This window comes from Gadus macrocephalus, chromosome 17 (genome assembly GCF_031168955.1).
Source record: "Gadus macrocephalus chromosome 17, ASM3116895v1".
NCBI classification, from domain to species: Eukaryota; Metazoa; Chordata; class Actinopteri; order Gadiformes; family Gadidae; genus Gadus; species Gadus macrocephalus.
The window spans coordinates 5,385,925-5,402,174 of record NC_082398.1 but is presented as its reverse complement, the minus strand read 5'-3'; the positions used below and the strand labels follow the sequence as shown (position 1 = coordinate 5,402,174).

The window sequence follows — 16,250 nt, the reverse complement described above, 5'->3', positions numbered from 1 at the left end:
ACCTAAAACAGTCTTTAGTTAAACCATCTATCGTCTAATAGGTATACAATAAACTATCCATTATAACTGGTCAAGCATTACTACATACATAAAATTACGAAAATGTAGTTATAATACATTTTTACCAGAATGTATTTTAAATCAGCCGTTTGAGAAACTGTTACCAAGTAATATCTGTGACATCCTCGAGCCTTATTTGGCCTGTGGATGGACGACATGCTGCCTCCGCCTGCTGACCACAGCCAGGAACTGCAATGCAGGGATACCCAAACATGAAACATTACATGGAACTGCCCACGAACATTAATTACGCAGTATTCCTTGTGTCTTGAGGACTTAAAGTACTATGAAAAAAGACACAACACATTAGAGAAGGTATTTTAGACAAAATATCGGTTTATTTGTATAAAACGCCTGCAGTGCCCAGTAAAGGTCATCTGTATTGCCTGTGTCAACCAACAGGAACGCTGTCTCTATGTCAATGCAGACACAACTAGTATCAAATATGTTGATCACAGCTTAAATACACACCTCTTTCTTCACATAGGCTAGGGGGAATAGCTTAAATACACACATCTTCTTATTCACATGGGGGGAGGGAGATCGAGAGGAAGAGAGGAGAAAAGGATGGGGTGAGGGAGAGAGCCGGGAAGAGAGAGCAGAATTGGCTGGTTGGGGGTAGAGGGGAAGAGAGGAGAATAGGCAAGGGGGAGGAAGAGAAGAGGCAATAGAGATGAGAATAGGAGGGATAGGATTTTAGAATAACATATGGTATTTCTATCTGGTTAGTACAAGTTGTTGGGACCAAATTTAACTGGTTTGATGAAGAATAAACTCAACAGACTTGACCGCCCTTTACAACTCTCCCCTGGCCAGACAGAGAAGCATAGAGACAGACAGGTATAGAGACAGACAGGTATAGAGGCCGACAGGTATAAAGAAAGACAGAGAAGCAAATGTAGAGTGGGTTTGTGTTGCTGTGCTTTGCTGAGTCCTAGGGGAGGACTAGGGGATGTGGCTTGGCAGGTACCCAGGAGAGATGCACCCTGGGTAGAGGAGAGATGCACCCTGGGTACCAGCGAGAGATGCTCCATGGGTACACAGGGAAAGATGCACCCTGGGTCGAGGTCATCACAAGCCCTGCCTGATACTCTGGATGATCTGGAAGATGGCTGCAAAAACAATAACATGGAAACATCACCAACAGCTCCCATATTAATATATAATAATAACGAATCAAACATTACAATGGAAACATCAGCAACAACTCACATATGGCATCAGAAGGTTAAATCTAGTATCTGATGCCATGTGGTATCGCTGCTTTGAGATCAGTCTGTCCTCTGTTGTCATGCACACACTATCACTAGCTGCTATGGCATCAGAATTTGTCGTATCGTATTCTTCCCATGAAGGAGAAGAATAAAATATTGGACGATCTATCGTGCAGCCCTAGCCTGTGGGAAAAGAGTCGGTTGTTACATATAAATGGTAATCTGCTTCAGGTACTTTCACAAATCACAACTCATGTTTGTGTCTGCATCCATGACCATCACTTGTTGATTTATGATAAGAAGATATTGCTGCGATATTATGCTAGGAGCTAATATGATTAGTTGTCAAATTAACTTCAAGAGTAACCATCTTATTGTGCTTTTACTCATTTCCAATAAAGCAACTATTCGGGACACATTTTAAGTCTTTTGAAAAATGGAAGCGTCCAACCAAATGCACATTTTATCCCAACGTACTGCCCATCTCGACGCACAATGATGAATTTGGGATTGATCAATTATGATAATGCTCACCTGATCCACAGACCACAAAGACGAAGAGGGCCAGCAGCCAGGGACCAACCGGTGACTTCTCATCAGTCACCGGACGCTGGAAAACCGTAATTACATAATTATTAATAAACACTCTGATGTCATCATCATAACAAAAACACTAACAGTGATCATGACTTTATTTTTTAATGAAAATGCATAGTATTTTGCAAAGTATAATTGTTTATAACGGGCTTACTATCATTATGCGAGTGTTTCGTGTTTAATGGGCTGGTTAGCACTATGTTCGTGTTAATGGGCTAGTTAGACAGTACAGGTTAATTCATTAGAAAGGGATAGATACATAGTATTATGACCGTTTTGAGATTGAGCATGCTATCATTATGCTAGGGTCAAGAAAAGGCTTGTTAGCACTATGCTAGTGTTCAGAATGGGCTAGCTAGATGGTGTAATGCGAGTACTGAGAACGGGATAGCTAGATAGCAATATGCTAGTGCTAACAGTAGGCTTGCTAGCACAATGCTAGTGTTTAGAATGGGCTAGCGGTCCGTACTGCTGTTTTTTGGACGTGTCCCCGTTGTGTGATGGTCTTGCTATGCCGCTCGTTCGCTACTTTCATCCGCTGTATTGCCGACATGTTCCCGCCACTACTCGAGCTTCGAGAGCCGCCTCAAATATCAACACACGCCGCTGTATGGGTAGCCGAGTGGCCGCTGGTAGTGTTCTGCGTCTCCGGTACTACGGGAGCCGAGTGGCCGCTGGTGGTAGCGTCGGTTCTCCGGTACTACGGTAGCCGAGTGACGGCTGTTATGGTCCGCGTGTCGGAACTACGGTGGCCGCTGGTCGTGTTCCGCGTTCAGGTAACCGAGTGGCTGTTGGTAACGGCAGTGTCTTCACGACTATGGTGGCCGCTGGTGGGGTCGGTCTCCGGTACTACGGTAGCCGAGTTGACTCTGGTAGCGTCGGTGTAGCTGGGAGCCGGGAGGGTAGCATTATGGACTAGCGATGGCTGATGGTGCGTTCGACTCATATGGGATATGCAGTGACCTTTTGAAAAGTCTTGCCATATGACAGTACTACTGGCAAAGTGTGCAATAACACCACCCGTTTAATTCCACTACTTTATTTTTCCTACGTTTTCTTTTGCAGAAACGATACCAATCAACCTGGAGGAGTGGAAATACAGCTGATGGCCTCTCTGTTGACTGTTTATTTATGTAAACATGCAAATCGAATATGATAAGCAGTAATACATAAGGGTAATAATTAGGAGGATTTGGGATGGGAAAGCGGTGATCGGCTCACTTGATGTGTCGATTCAGTTTTCAGTTATTCCGAGCAGGAGTCTTCGTTGTTATACTAGTTGAATTTTGTAGTGAAAAGAATAAACGAGTCGGGTTATTAATTTTTCGACTCCATGTGCCGGAAACACAACATCATGGAGAGGCTCTGGGGCCTGCTCCTGATGGAGGGTCACTGTTTGTTCATCGGATTCAATTTCAATGATACTATTAATCCGATTTATTTTATTCATACAATCTCTTTATTTAACCCTGATATATAAGACTGTCTTTCTAAAATATTTAAAATGTCTTGCTTGGCAACGTCATCCAGCCAGGACAGCGAACACTGTTTCTACAAATCTACAATTTAAATTGCAATGGCCTTTAACCAAAACCATGAATTGGTATCTCAAATCTATCTTTTTCTTTGACCTTTACCTCTATCTGTATACTGTTTCTATAATCAATAAGAATATCTAGAGTGGAAAGATCTCATGCAATCATTGAAGACTCTTCACCTTCCTATCCTTTTATTTCTGAAGTTCAACAGCTTGACAAGCATGTCACGTTTACGTATCTTTATGTTTCACACACACACACACACACACACTGAAATAGAGTTCTTCTGGCGTAGTGGCCAGGGGTCAAGGGCTACAGTCAACAGAGACTGTTAACGATCCAACATGGACGTTACGTTTGGTCATTGATCTGACTTCATGGTGTGAGATCAGGGACATGACGTCATGGATGTGTCATCACAGTGTGATGTCACATCAAAGTGTGACATCACAGTCATCGATGTAACTTCCAGAGTGCTGCTGGCGGTTTGGCCAGGGGTCGAGGTTAACAGTTCAGAGACTGTTAAAGATCCAACATGGATGTGACATTGCGGATGTGACATCGTGGATGTACCGTCGTGGACATGATGTCATGGAGGTGACATCACGGCTTGACGTCACCGTGGGATGTCATGGAAAGTGTCATCATGGTGGTAGCTCAGTGAGGGTGACTAGCAGCCCAGCCCGCTGATAGAGCCGATACGATCCATCTTCATTCCAAAACAGCCTCTACCGCCCGCCATACGCTTCCTGCTGCGCCCCCGCAACTTCCTGTTGCTCTTGAGTAAGTCAAGGAAGAACCGGCGGACCTCTTGCGGTCTGGCGGCCAATCCGCTCGTAGAAGAGGAGGAAAAGACGGGGCTCTGTGCCGAGGCCTCTGTGAGGTCATCATAGAGAGGGGGGGCCATGATGAGGGACAGGAGATGGCTTCCAAATAACCTCACAACCTGGAGAGAGAGAGAGGTAAAGAGACATAGACAGAGAGAGTAAAAGAGAGAGTTAAGGATATGGGCCTTTTCAATAGAGATAAGGCTAACATTTAGTTCCAGTATAACTCATGTGACAACATTATTATTCCTCACCCAGTTCAACCAGAAGCCTTGCAAGCCTTGCTATTTCTGTAGGGTGGACAGGATGATGATGTTGATGGTGATGATGAGGATGATGAGGAAACGATGAAGAGTTATCTGACCTGCTTGTCGCTGGCAGGACGAGCAGCTGTACATGGTGAGAGGAGGAGGACGAGGAGGACGAGGAGGAGGGTAGAGCAAGGTGCCATTGCAGGAGAACAGGATGTTATCCAACAATGTCCAAACAAACAATCCAGCTATAACCTGTCTCTCTGTATATCTGTCTCTCTGTCTGTCTGTCTGTATGTCTCTCTGTCTGTCTGTCTGTCTGTCTATCTCTCTGTCAGTCTGTCTGTTCTGTAGGATCAGAACGGGTCTATCTGTGAATCTGGATCTCAGACTCCTTATAAACGACACAACTCTGTGACGTCACACATTCTAGGAACTGTCCCCCTGACAACCCACCCACCTCCCCCCCCACCACGCACACACACACACTGATGCATGCACACACATCGCCACACAGACACACACACACACATATGGATGCACATACACAGGCATGCAACACACACACATGGATGCACATACACACACACAGGCACGCAAGCACACACACACACATACACACACAGGACTTAGGATGACAAGTATTGTAATATAACTTACAAAAATGTCTTCTGAAAATAACAAGCCTTATATAAATAAATATTAACAGTTCGGAATACGATAATGATCATAATCCAACCACTATTCATGATGTAATAATTATACTTTTTCTAACAACTATTCATGATCTAATGTTGATCGTTATCTAACATGGGGTCAAATTAACTGTTTAACCGTCCCGAGATTGATCGCGTGTGAAGGAGCTCAGAGTCCACACCCCGTCGACCCCCATCATTTACCGAATGAAGGAACACCCATAATTATCTATATTTCTCAATAAGCTCACTCAGCCTCATATGCTCGTTTCACATAGTACAAATGGAAAGTGAAAAAAAACTGGATGGGGCCCAATTACTTTTGGAAAACCAGTTGCCACTGCAAATTGTTTTATAACGTTGGCCTGTTCGACTGCGGTGTCGGGAAAACGAATGCAGTGTGGAGTCAGGCGCAGTTCTACTGTTATTCTGCCACGGTATCCTGTACCATGACTCATATAGTACTCGGTAGTTCTTATACAGAGTACTATTACTGCTACATTAATACTGGCCCGCTATATATATATATACACACCACATTAATAGCCTCTTAGATTAAAAACCCATTAGATGCAGGATATATACATGAGATGCTGTAGAATCCTTCACTGTGTGTGTGTGTGTGTGTGTGTGTGTGTGTGTGTGTGTGTGTGTGTGTGTGTGTTAGTTCTATGGTTCATCTGGTGTATTCATTTGTTACAATTAAGTTCTAGCATGCATTCATTCAGACACACCCCCCCCACCCCCCTCTCGGGGTGGACCAGGTGACCTGTGACCCCTGCTGCCTCGCCCTCTCGTAAAGCGTTACCGTGACGATGAACAGACAGTGAGGAAGTATTTCCTGTAGAGCAGAGTGTTGCCAACCACCTATCCGTAACTATAGCAATCAACAGCAAGCGCACACACACACACACACACACACAGACACACACACACGCACACACACAAACACACTAATAATTACACAAACAGAGACAGGTAATTAAAGAGCAGGTAGGGGTTGGACAGTACAGAGACAGGTCATTATGGAGCAGGTAGGGGTTGGAGAGTACAGAGACAGGTCATAAAGTAGCCAGTAGGAGTTAAATAATAGAGAGACAGGTAAGGAGCATCAAGGGGGTCTTGTGGGGGGGGGCCCTTCCTTTCACAGGGACTGACGTATGTGTGATTGGCCGGTAAGCCAAGCCCCAGACCCTGTAGGGAGCACTCTCTCACATGTGTCCCGAATGGCTACTTTGCCCCCACACTAATAATACACGCTCATAAATGCTAGTACCCAGTAATACTCACTAATTTGCGCTTACCAACACAAACACACAACCATATAATAGCCCCTGGTCTCTTGCCCGCCCACACACACACACACACACACACACACACACACACACACACACACACACACACACACACACACACACACACACACACACACACACACACACACACACACACAATAGCTGTGTGTGTGTGTGTGAGAGAGGGTGTGAAGAGGGTTAGGGGGCAGGAATGTTGTCTGCGTCACAGAACTGCTAACACATACACACACACACAGGTTATTTTTTGGGGGTCAGATGAACATCGCTAAGCAACCATCAATCTTTTCCTTAAACTTCCTGAGAGTAAGCCCTGACACCCCCATGACGACCAGTCTGATGTCACCACGTCGACCAGCGTTGTGTGTTGGTACGTTGGTGTGTTTGGTGTTAGTATGTATAGTGTTCTGGTGTGTTAGTGTGTCGGTGGGCTTAAGTATGTTGGTGTGTTGGTTTGGGTCTATTTGCGGGTCTAGAGGTCAGAATTAAGAGGATTCAATCCATCGTCCAATCAGACGCTGAGTTCAGTGTATTGTTCAAATGTTTTATTACAACATAAAACCCTCAGAGAGAGAGCGGTGTATAGAAAGAGAGAGAGAGAGCGAGGGAGTGAAAGATGTAGAGAGAGAGAGAGAGAGAGACACAGAGAGAGAGGTGGTTGTCTAGTTGATCTTGGGGTGACGGTAGTCCTTGCCAGCAAACTTGGCCTTGTCTCCGAGCTCCTCCTCGATCCTGGTTAAAAAAGTTAAAAGGTATAGGTTGAAGGTCAAAGGTCACAGGGAGGTGAACATAGGACCATGTATTCGGTGGGGAATGGTCGACGAGGAGTTAGGAATGAGTAGATGATTACAGAGTTTAAGTTTAAAATACCATTGTGAGTTCTCATTCAGAGTACCTCATTCAGTTATGTACTGGTTATATACTGGTTTAATACTGGTTGTATTGAATTGTTACCTACTGGTTATATACTTGATATATACTGGGTTATACTTAATGATTAAATTCTGGTTATACTTATTTGTATATACTGGGATATACACTGTGTTATACTGGTTACACAATTTCTACCGGTTTACTGGTTCTACTGGATTCTTCTGGTTTAATTTTTACCTCATCAGCTGGTTGTACTTGGACAGACGTTCTGATCTGCATGGAGCGCCGGTCTTAATCTGAGGGACAGAGCAGGGATTATCTACTTATCATCCATCCGTGATCCATGATCCATCCATCACTAATCAGCCATTTTCCAACATCCATCATCCACCCATCAGCGTTCATTGATCATCCATCAATCATCCATCTATGATGCATCCTCCATCATCCATCCCTCCCCCGTCCTCCGTCAGCCATTCGTCGTCCTCCTCCTCCTACCTGGCCGGTGCAGAGTCCAACCACCAGGTCTGAGATGAACGTGTCTTCTGTTTCACCGGAGCGATGGCTCACCATCACCCCCCAGCCGTTGCTCTGGGCCAGTTTACACCTGCACACATCCCACGTGCACACACACGCACACGGTCCCCACACGCAGGCACACGCACGCATACAAAAAACACACACATACACACACGCACACACACATTACAAACCAAATATTACAGATCAAAGACTAAATATTGAAGATTCTAGAATACAGACTACAGATTACAGACGACAGACTACAGAATAGAGATTCGATTTTACAGACTACAGATTACGGAATACAGATACTAGATTATAGATAACAGACTACAGATTAGAGATAACATATTAGGGATTAGAGAATGGAGAATGGAGGTTAGAGATTTGTGAAAAAATATTAGAGATAAGAGATTAAACATAATACATTATAGAACACCGACAATACATTGCAGACCATTAAATATTACAGATGACAAACTATAGATTAAAGACTACAGATTAAATCTGACAGACTACAGATTAGAGACAGCAGACTGAAAGATTGCAGACAGACTACAGATTAGAGACTACAGATTACAGACAACAGGCTACAGACTACAGATTGCAGATTAAGACTACAGATTGAAAGACTCCAGACTACAGATTACAAATTACAGACTGCAGATTACAGACTGCAGAGTACAGACTGCAAATTACAGACTGCAGATTACAGACTGCAGATTACAGACTGCAGACCACAGACTGCAGACCACAGACTGCAGATTACAGACTGCAGACCACAGACTGCAGATTACAGACTGCAGACCACAGACTGCAGACCACAGACTGCAGATTACAGACTGCAGATTACAGAGTGCAGATTACAGACTACAGACCACAAAGACTCAAACGACAGACGACAGACTGTAGGGGGTTGCTTACGCCTGGATGGACTCTGTGACGGAGCCGATCTGGTTGACCTTGAGCAGCAGACAGTTGCACGCCTTCTTCTCCACCGCCTGCTGGATGCGCTTTGGGTTGGTCACCGTCAGGTCATCACCCACCACCTAGAAGACAGTATATAGATATTTATGCATACATAGATATAGACATACACACATGAACATCCTTCGGATATGATGTATTCTATGTGTACATACCTGTATGTCTACAGCTGCAGTGAAGTCGGCCCAGTTGGCCCAGTCGTCCTGGTCGAAGGGATCCTCAATCGACTGGACTAGAGAGAGAGAGAGAGAGAGAAAGAGTTGGTCCCAACACACAGTAGTATGCTATCGCTATGCTATCTGGACTGTCTGTCTGGACTGGAGTCCTGTCCTGCCCTGTACGTGTATGCTAGCTGCTATACCTGGGTAGTTAAGTCTACCAGCTGCTATGCCTGGGTAGTTATATAGGTCTACTAGCTGCTATAACTGGGTATTTAAGGTCTACTAGCTATACCTTGGTAGTTAAACAGGTCTACTAGCTGCTGTACCTAGATAGTTAAGGTATACTAGCTATACGTGGATACTAAAGGTCAACTAGCAGGTCTACTAGCTGCTGATACCTGGGTAGTTAAACAGGTCTACTAACTGCTATACCTCGGTAGTTAAATTCTCCTAGTTATACCTTGGTAGTTATAGAGGTCTACTAGCTGTTATACCTTGGTAGTTAAGGTCTACTAGCTATACTTGGGTAGTTAAGGTCTACTAGCTATACTTGGATAGTAGAGGTCTACTAGCTTTACCTTGGTAGTTAAGGTCTACTAGCTATACCTGGATAGTAAAAGTCTACTAGCTATACCTGGGTAGTTAAGGTCTACTAGCTATACCTGGATACTAAAGGTCACCTAGCAGCTGTACCTGGGTAGTTAGCGATGAAGGTCTTGTAGAGGTCTCCCAGTTCCTTCCCACTGATGTGTCTGGCCGGGTCGTCGGGGGACTTGAAGTCCAGGTCGTATTTGCCGCTCCTGTAGAACTCAGACGCTGCCACGTCCATCCCGATGATGATCTTATCAGGGTAGCCCGCCTTCTCGATGGCACTCTTCAACAGCTCCAGAGCTGCACACACACACACACACAGACACATTAACCTGATGTACAATGTAGTCCCCCAACTAGGGCAGGAAGGCCCATGTATACAACATCACACACACACACACACACACACACACACACACACACACACACACACATGTACCTATGCACACACACACACACACACACACACACACACACACACACACACACACACACACACACACACACACACACACACACACACACACACACACACACACACACACACACACACACCTTCGTTGTTCTCCAGGATGTTGGGGGCGAAACCGCCTTCATCCCCCACATTGGTGGCGTCTTTGCCGTACTTTGCCTTGATGACATTCTTCAGGTTATGGTACACCTGCAACCACCCACACACACACAAAATGTAGTTATACTTCACCATTGGAGGATCAGTACACACATCCTATAGCACTTGGAGACTCATCATACTTTAGAAACCGTTCGTTTTTTCCTTTCTATTTAGTCAACAGGGGGAGGGTTTATGGAAGGTGTAAAATGCATAATCTGTACATTGTTGTAACTTTAATGTATTCATATCTTAATACAACATGAACACTCCATATCATTCTTTATAATATGTTTTAATGTCTCATTACCATAATCTAATACGTATACTATGTTGGATCAGTATACAACATATTATTAATATGTATTTGTATATGTTACTTTATATTATAAAAATATTGTGATTACTTTTCTATAAAGAATGCTATGTTAGATCATTATTGAATTATAATTATTTATGCTTCTTATGCATAACCAATGGCGGTTCTACACGGGGGCCTACGGGGGCCAGTGCCCCTGTAGACATGTCCCTGGCACCCCCTGTGGCCCCCCCGTGCTGACCAAATAAAACAATCATGATTTTACTAATTTTACGGAACTAATGCGACGCATCGTTTTACACGGCTAAATTCGAGCGGCGCACCCAAACAACGTGCTGCTGCTGCTCGGTAAATGAGAGCTTAACACTACTCTTGGAGAAAGGAGCCTGCACGATTTCTCCTGCTGCAAGAGTCGAAGCTAAGCAAAACGACTTAATTTCATAAGTGACCTCTTGTTCTTGCACATAACCGTGTTACTGTAGTTCCTCAAACTGATGATGAAATTAAGTTTGTAAATGTCTGGTCTCGATATATTTAGAAACGTAATCATATCTAAGCAAACTCATCGAAGCAGAAGCGAGCATCAACATATCAGTATCCTTGCTAGGTCTAGGCTACACAATGTTGTGATGTTAACCACGTATTTTCATCCGTTTTGGCTGCTGCACTGGGATAACAAATACATTTGAGTAAAGAGTAGTAGGCTATCTGCCCGTGTTAAGTAGGGAGGGATGGTTATGCAACAAAATCGAATGCATGCCCCTACGTTTTCTTCTCTTTCTTTCTAATAGCAGCTATCGTTAAATGAGGAAAGAACAGCTGAACAGCGAAGTTTCCTTTGAGCTAAGACAAGATTGCAAGATTGCTGTAACCGTTCCTGTAAGCTCAGCCTCTTGGGAACACAGTTTCTCCACACTGAAACTAAAAAAATAAATAGGAAATGGCACATTGTTTTGCATTTCGTTGTACCCTGGAGTTTTCTTTTTCACATTGACACATTGTATGTTGCACCCTGTACTGTATTTTATTTTTCATTTTTTATGGCCCTACCTCTCTTGCACGCTTGTACAAAACAAATGTTTATATGATTTTGATGATTTAGGGCATAAGCTCCATCAACTTAAGATAGTTTGAAAGAAAAATACAGACTGGTGAAGTTATAAAGTCATGTACAAATTAAATGTTTTATGATTTTAAAGTAAAATAAAGTTTATAATCTTTAAATATATTTTTTTTGCCTTTTTTTGTGCCCCCCTAGTTAAACACTGGCCCCTCCTTGACCCCCTAGTAAAATGTGTCTAGAACCGCCACTGTGCATAACATAAGTTAGTATGAGCTGACGTACCTCAGCTCCGATCCTCATGGCCTCGTGGAAGTTGGCGGCCCCTACTGGTAGAATCATGAACTCCTGCATGGCCAGTTTATTACCAGCATGGCTACCTCCATTGATCACATTGAAGGCCTGCAAGAGTTACACATATTAGAAGCATTACAACATACAGTATATGTATACAATCTACTTTATATATCCATGTCCTGAAGCCCCACCCACTCACAGGAACGGGAAGGATAACATCTTTGTTGCCAGCGAGGTCAGCAATGTGGCGGTACAGAGGAACCCCCTTCTCCGCCGCTCCGGCTTTGCAAACCGCCAGCGACACACCCAGGATAGCGTTAGCACCAAACTTAGCTACAAACACACCGGAGTACAACATAGCATTAGAATCAAGCAAACCGATACAGCTGGAGATACAGACAGTCACAGACCGACAGACAGACAGTTACATTTGTTTTCAGTGCCGTCCAACTCCAACATGAATTTATCGATCTTCTCCTGATCGACCACACTGAAGTTCTACAGAGAGAGAGAGAGAGAGAGAGAGAGAGAGAGAGAGAGAGAGAGAGAGAGAGAGAGAGAGAGAGAGAGAGAGAGAGAGAAATGGAGAGAGAGGGAAATGGAGAGATGGTTGGTGATGATAATAATAATAGCAACTAGAAAATGCATTTCCTGCAGAAAATGCGGTGAGTTCTGCAGTACAAAGTGAGGTTGAAAACATTTTTAAATAAAGCCACATAGATTAAGACATAAAGAAACGTTAAATGGCTTAAATCAAGTGACAGTATTTGAACAAAAGTCTAAATGGGGTAAACCATGTAAACATGCACTCCATTTAAGAAAAAGTAAATGGTTGGAAACAAATAAAGTTACAGCTGAATGAAAAGCGCAAAGCATTGCTAAAAATGCAGAAATATATTGCCCTGCACTGTGTGTGTGTGTGTGTGTGTGTGTGTGTGTGTGTGTGTGTGTGTGTGTGTGTGTGTGTGTGTGTGTGTGTGTGTGTGTGTGTGTGTGTGTGTGTGTGTGTGTGTGTGTGTGTGTGTGTGTGTGTGTGTGTGTGTGTGCCTTTAAGAGAATAGCGAGCCGGTGTGTGATTGAAAGTAGCCCAAAAGAGCGGGAAAAAAAGCCCAATCTGGCAACACTGCCTGAACGTCCTCAAAAAGTAGCCCAATCCAGCGGGGGGGGGGAGCCCAATCTGGCAACACTGCTGAACGTCCTTACGCTCCAGCGTAAACGTAAATCAATGACACCAACTGAAAACGAAGCTGGTATGAAACTAAAACTGTTATTCTGAAGAAATTTTTAATTATATTGAAATTCCGTTTAGATTTTATTGAAGATACAAGTGTGTAGATTTGTTAAATAAAAAAATAAAAAATCGATTCCAAGTTTTTCTGAATATTTTAAAATTTGAATCTTGAGTCTTTAGGTGAACAATTTAGGAAAGAGATAGGTCCCAAAGTTTGTAGAGAATAATAAAGAAAGAAAGAAAGAATACAATTTATGAAGAACACATAGTTGAGCGCTGCATGCAGCGCTCACCTAATAATGAGTATAACTGTGAAGCATTAATTATTAATCGATGCAGTACCTTCTCAATAAGTTTGGGGGAGATGTCCTTGTTTACATGGTCCACAGCCTTCTGTGTTCCTGAAGATAAAAACACCAGGGTATAAACATAATCCCCCTGTAGCCGTAAATTCAGATTGTAAACATAGTTCCACTGTATCTATACATTCCCCAGATGATGTCTTGATCCAACTGTATCTATACATTCCCTAGATTATGTCATACTCCAACTGTATATTCAACAGATAACATTCTCACATACTGCACTGTAAATATATATGATACTTATGCCTTATCAGATATTCTAACATAACTATATATTCATTGATTACCTTTACCCAGGAAGGGTTGTCCCAATTATTTATCATAAGATATATCATCGTATTTTATGTATGATTAAACATGAACACATAAAACCTTATACTACAGTTTCAATGCATCATCTTTTACCTTTCCCCAGGTAGCGAGTCTTGTCTCCGTCCGCGGAGCTCAAGGGCCTCATGGATACCTGTAGACGCACCGCTAGGTACGGCAGCCCTGAACAGCCCTACACACACCGGGGCACCAGGTACACACGTTAATACACACACCAGCGCACAAAGTGCAGACATTAATACACACAGCAGGTCACAGAGTAAACACATCAATACAACCATGTTACAGCATGCACACATTGAAAACATGCAGCATGTTACAACACACACACATTAGTACACACGCACACATCCTTTTACAACATACACACAACGGGAACAGCTGTTCTGAACATTCTTGTGTGTGTGTGTGTGTGTGTGTGTGTGTGTGTGTGTGTGTGTGTGTGTGTGGGGGGGGGGGGGGGGGGGGGGGGGGGGGGGGAATGCGGGTGGTGCATGCTTGCATTGGTGTTTATTTACCCTTGGCAGTCCACAGGTCTACCTCAACCGTTGGGTTTCCCCTGGAGTCCAGAATCTCCCTCGCATGGATCTTAGTGATAGACATCCTGCTGAGAGAGAGAGAGAGAGGAGAGGGAGAGGGAGAGAGACTTTTTAAGGCCTGTATATTCTCAGCTAATAAGCAACGCAATCAGTGGTCTGCAAAATCAACTCGACCGAGCAACATGGTTGCCACCTAGCGTTGCTCGATTTCAATAAACATTTAAATCTTGTTATTGCTCTACTTTAGTTTAGAGGCTTTATACACTCCACTAACATGTAAAAGATAGGATGCGTGTTCACCAGTGTTTTTAGTAAGGGGATTACTTTTCATTTTGCCATCTATGAGCCACAGATGATGAACACATTATTGGTTGATGCAACGTTACCCTACCCTCTAGTGTATATTGTGTGTAATGACAACTTGTTGCGTAGGTTGCGCAGAAGTGTGAATTCAATACTGTTTGCAACATTGTTGCGGGGTGTGTGAGATTAGGGTAAACCACACAGAGGCATGTTATGGCCTTAATACACAGACTTTGAAAGATAATTATTTGTCTATATTAACTGGGAGACATAACCAGACACCCGTGTGTGTGTGTGTGTGTGTGTGTGTGTGTGTGTGTGTGTGTGTGTGTGTGTGTGGTGTGTGTGTGTGTGAGGGAGGTGGGTGAAGAGAAACATCTTGGGCGCTGACACAGGGACTTCTCTAACTGCCTTCGTGTGTGTGTGTGTGTGTGTGTGTGTGTGTGTGGTGTGTGTGTGAGCTAGAGAGAGAGATAGGGGAACAAAACTTCTATGACCTTTACCAGGGTTCATGACCTCGTTGATATTACTCTGTTACATTATGGTATGTCTGCCACACACACACACACACACGCACCAACACACATAAATGTCAAACCAAATGTCAAGAACTGTGTATGTGTGTGTGTGTGGGTGTGTGTGTGTGAGAGAGAGAGAGAGCTGTAATAGTACAACAGCTGAGTCTAATGCACAACCCACATCCTATCTTCAGCTTGTCACCTACACACACACACAAACACACTATCACATTATCTCTCTGAACTTTTGTCTTTTCAACTGTAGCTTAAAGGTCTATTGGCTGATAGGTCATCAGGCTCCTCCCCCTCACCAGCTGTCCTGTCCATCAGTTGGGCATCCACTGTTCAATATTAATGCTAAAACATATTCATCAACTAGATTAAATAGAATTAATCACAACCATAATGACATCCTAAATCCCTTTTATAAGAACAGTACGTGTGTGTGTTTGTGTGTGTGTGTACTGTACCTGTTGTTGGGCCGTGGTCCGTCCTGTAGAAGTACGTGAGTTTGAGTAATGCTGGAAAGTCTTTATAGACGTTCCCTGGGGGCGGGGCCTGGGGGCGGGCCTGATAAGGATAGCTAGGAGCCAGAGACCGTATCCAAGTTTCTCACTGAAGTAAAACATAAAGAACTGTATGTCCTTTCTCTTACTCGGCCTGACCTCCTGTCTGTCTGTTGGTCTGTAAATCTGTTTCTCTGTCGGTCCTACGGTCTGTCTGTCTTTCTGCTTGTCTGTCGTCCTGTTTTTATGTCTTTAAATGTCCTCTTTATTTCCCTGTCTGTTTCTCTGTCCCTCTGTCTGTAGTTGTGTGTTGCTCTTGTCAAACACTCCCTAACTTCCAGAAGGTCAAAGTGCATGTCCAGATGAAACAAGAGAAGGGCAAAGACCTCACCAGACTTTACCTTTGGTATTTGCGACAGTTGTACCACTAAAGTGTTAAGAATAAATGTACGAGAATAAAAGTATTATCATTAAATAAATCAATGCTTCTTTGTGGGTCATAGATGTTTGTATAGAACTCGCCTGCATTACTACTAATGTATT

At 43.5% G+C, this 16,250-nt stretch overlaps 3 protein-coding genes and 1 long non-coding RNA gene across 4 annotated transcripts; 1 reads left to right on the top strand and 3 right to left on the bottom strand.

Annotated features, from left to right (window-relative positions):
- Window positions 1-376: 376 nt before the first annotated feature.
- Window positions 377-2,734, bottom strand: zgc:85858 (uncharacterized protein LOC405879 homolog). Its single transcript, XM_060077237.1, has 3 exons — window positions 2,341-2,734; window positions 1,809-1,884; window positions 377-1,172 (listed from the first exon to the last, which is right to left on the bottom strand). Exons 1-3 carry the CDS (start codon window positions 2,422-2,424, stop codon window positions 1,132-1,134), a joined length of 201 nt encoding a protein of 66 aa, XP_059933220.1. The 5' UTR covers window positions 2,425-2,734; the 3' UTR covers window positions 377-1,131.
- Window positions 2,670-3,543, top strand: LOC132475868 (uncharacterized). The gene is made up of 2 exons (XR_009530009.1): window positions 2,670-2,802; window positions 2,937-3,543. It is a non-coding gene; the product is annotated as an uncharacterized LOC132475868 (long non-coding RNA).
- nppcl2 (natriuretic peptide C-like 2) lies at window positions 3,308-4,872 on the bottom strand. The gene is made up of 2 exons (XM_060077238.1): window positions 4,601-4,872; window positions 3,308-4,355 (listed from the first exon to the last, which is right to left on the bottom strand). The coding sequence occupies exons 1-2, from the start codon at window positions 4,685-4,687 to the stop codon at window positions 4,080-4,082; spliced, it is 363 nt and encodes a 120-aa protein (XP_059933221.1). The 5' UTR covers window positions 4,688-4,872; the 3' UTR covers window positions 3,308-4,079.
- Window positions 4,873-7,025: 2,153 nt separating this feature from the next.
- eno3 (enolase 3, (beta, muscle)) lies at window positions 7,026-15,829 on the bottom strand. The gene is given in 15 exon segments (XM_060077182.1): window positions 7,026-7,227; window positions 7,606-7,664; window positions 7,867-7,975; window positions 8,815-8,939; window positions 9,033-9,109; window positions 9,732-9,929; window positions 10,185-10,290; window positions 11,904-12,020; window positions 12,115-12,248; window positions 12,344-12,413; window positions 13,489-13,547; window positions 13,917-13,947; window positions 13,949-14,013; window positions 14,360-14,445; window positions 15,672-15,829. Coding segments are annotated over 14 exon segments (1,305 nt in total). The 5' UTR covers window position 14,445; window positions 15,672-15,829; the 3' UTR covers window positions 7,026-7,157.
- Window positions 15,830-16,250: the final 421 nt, after the last annotated feature.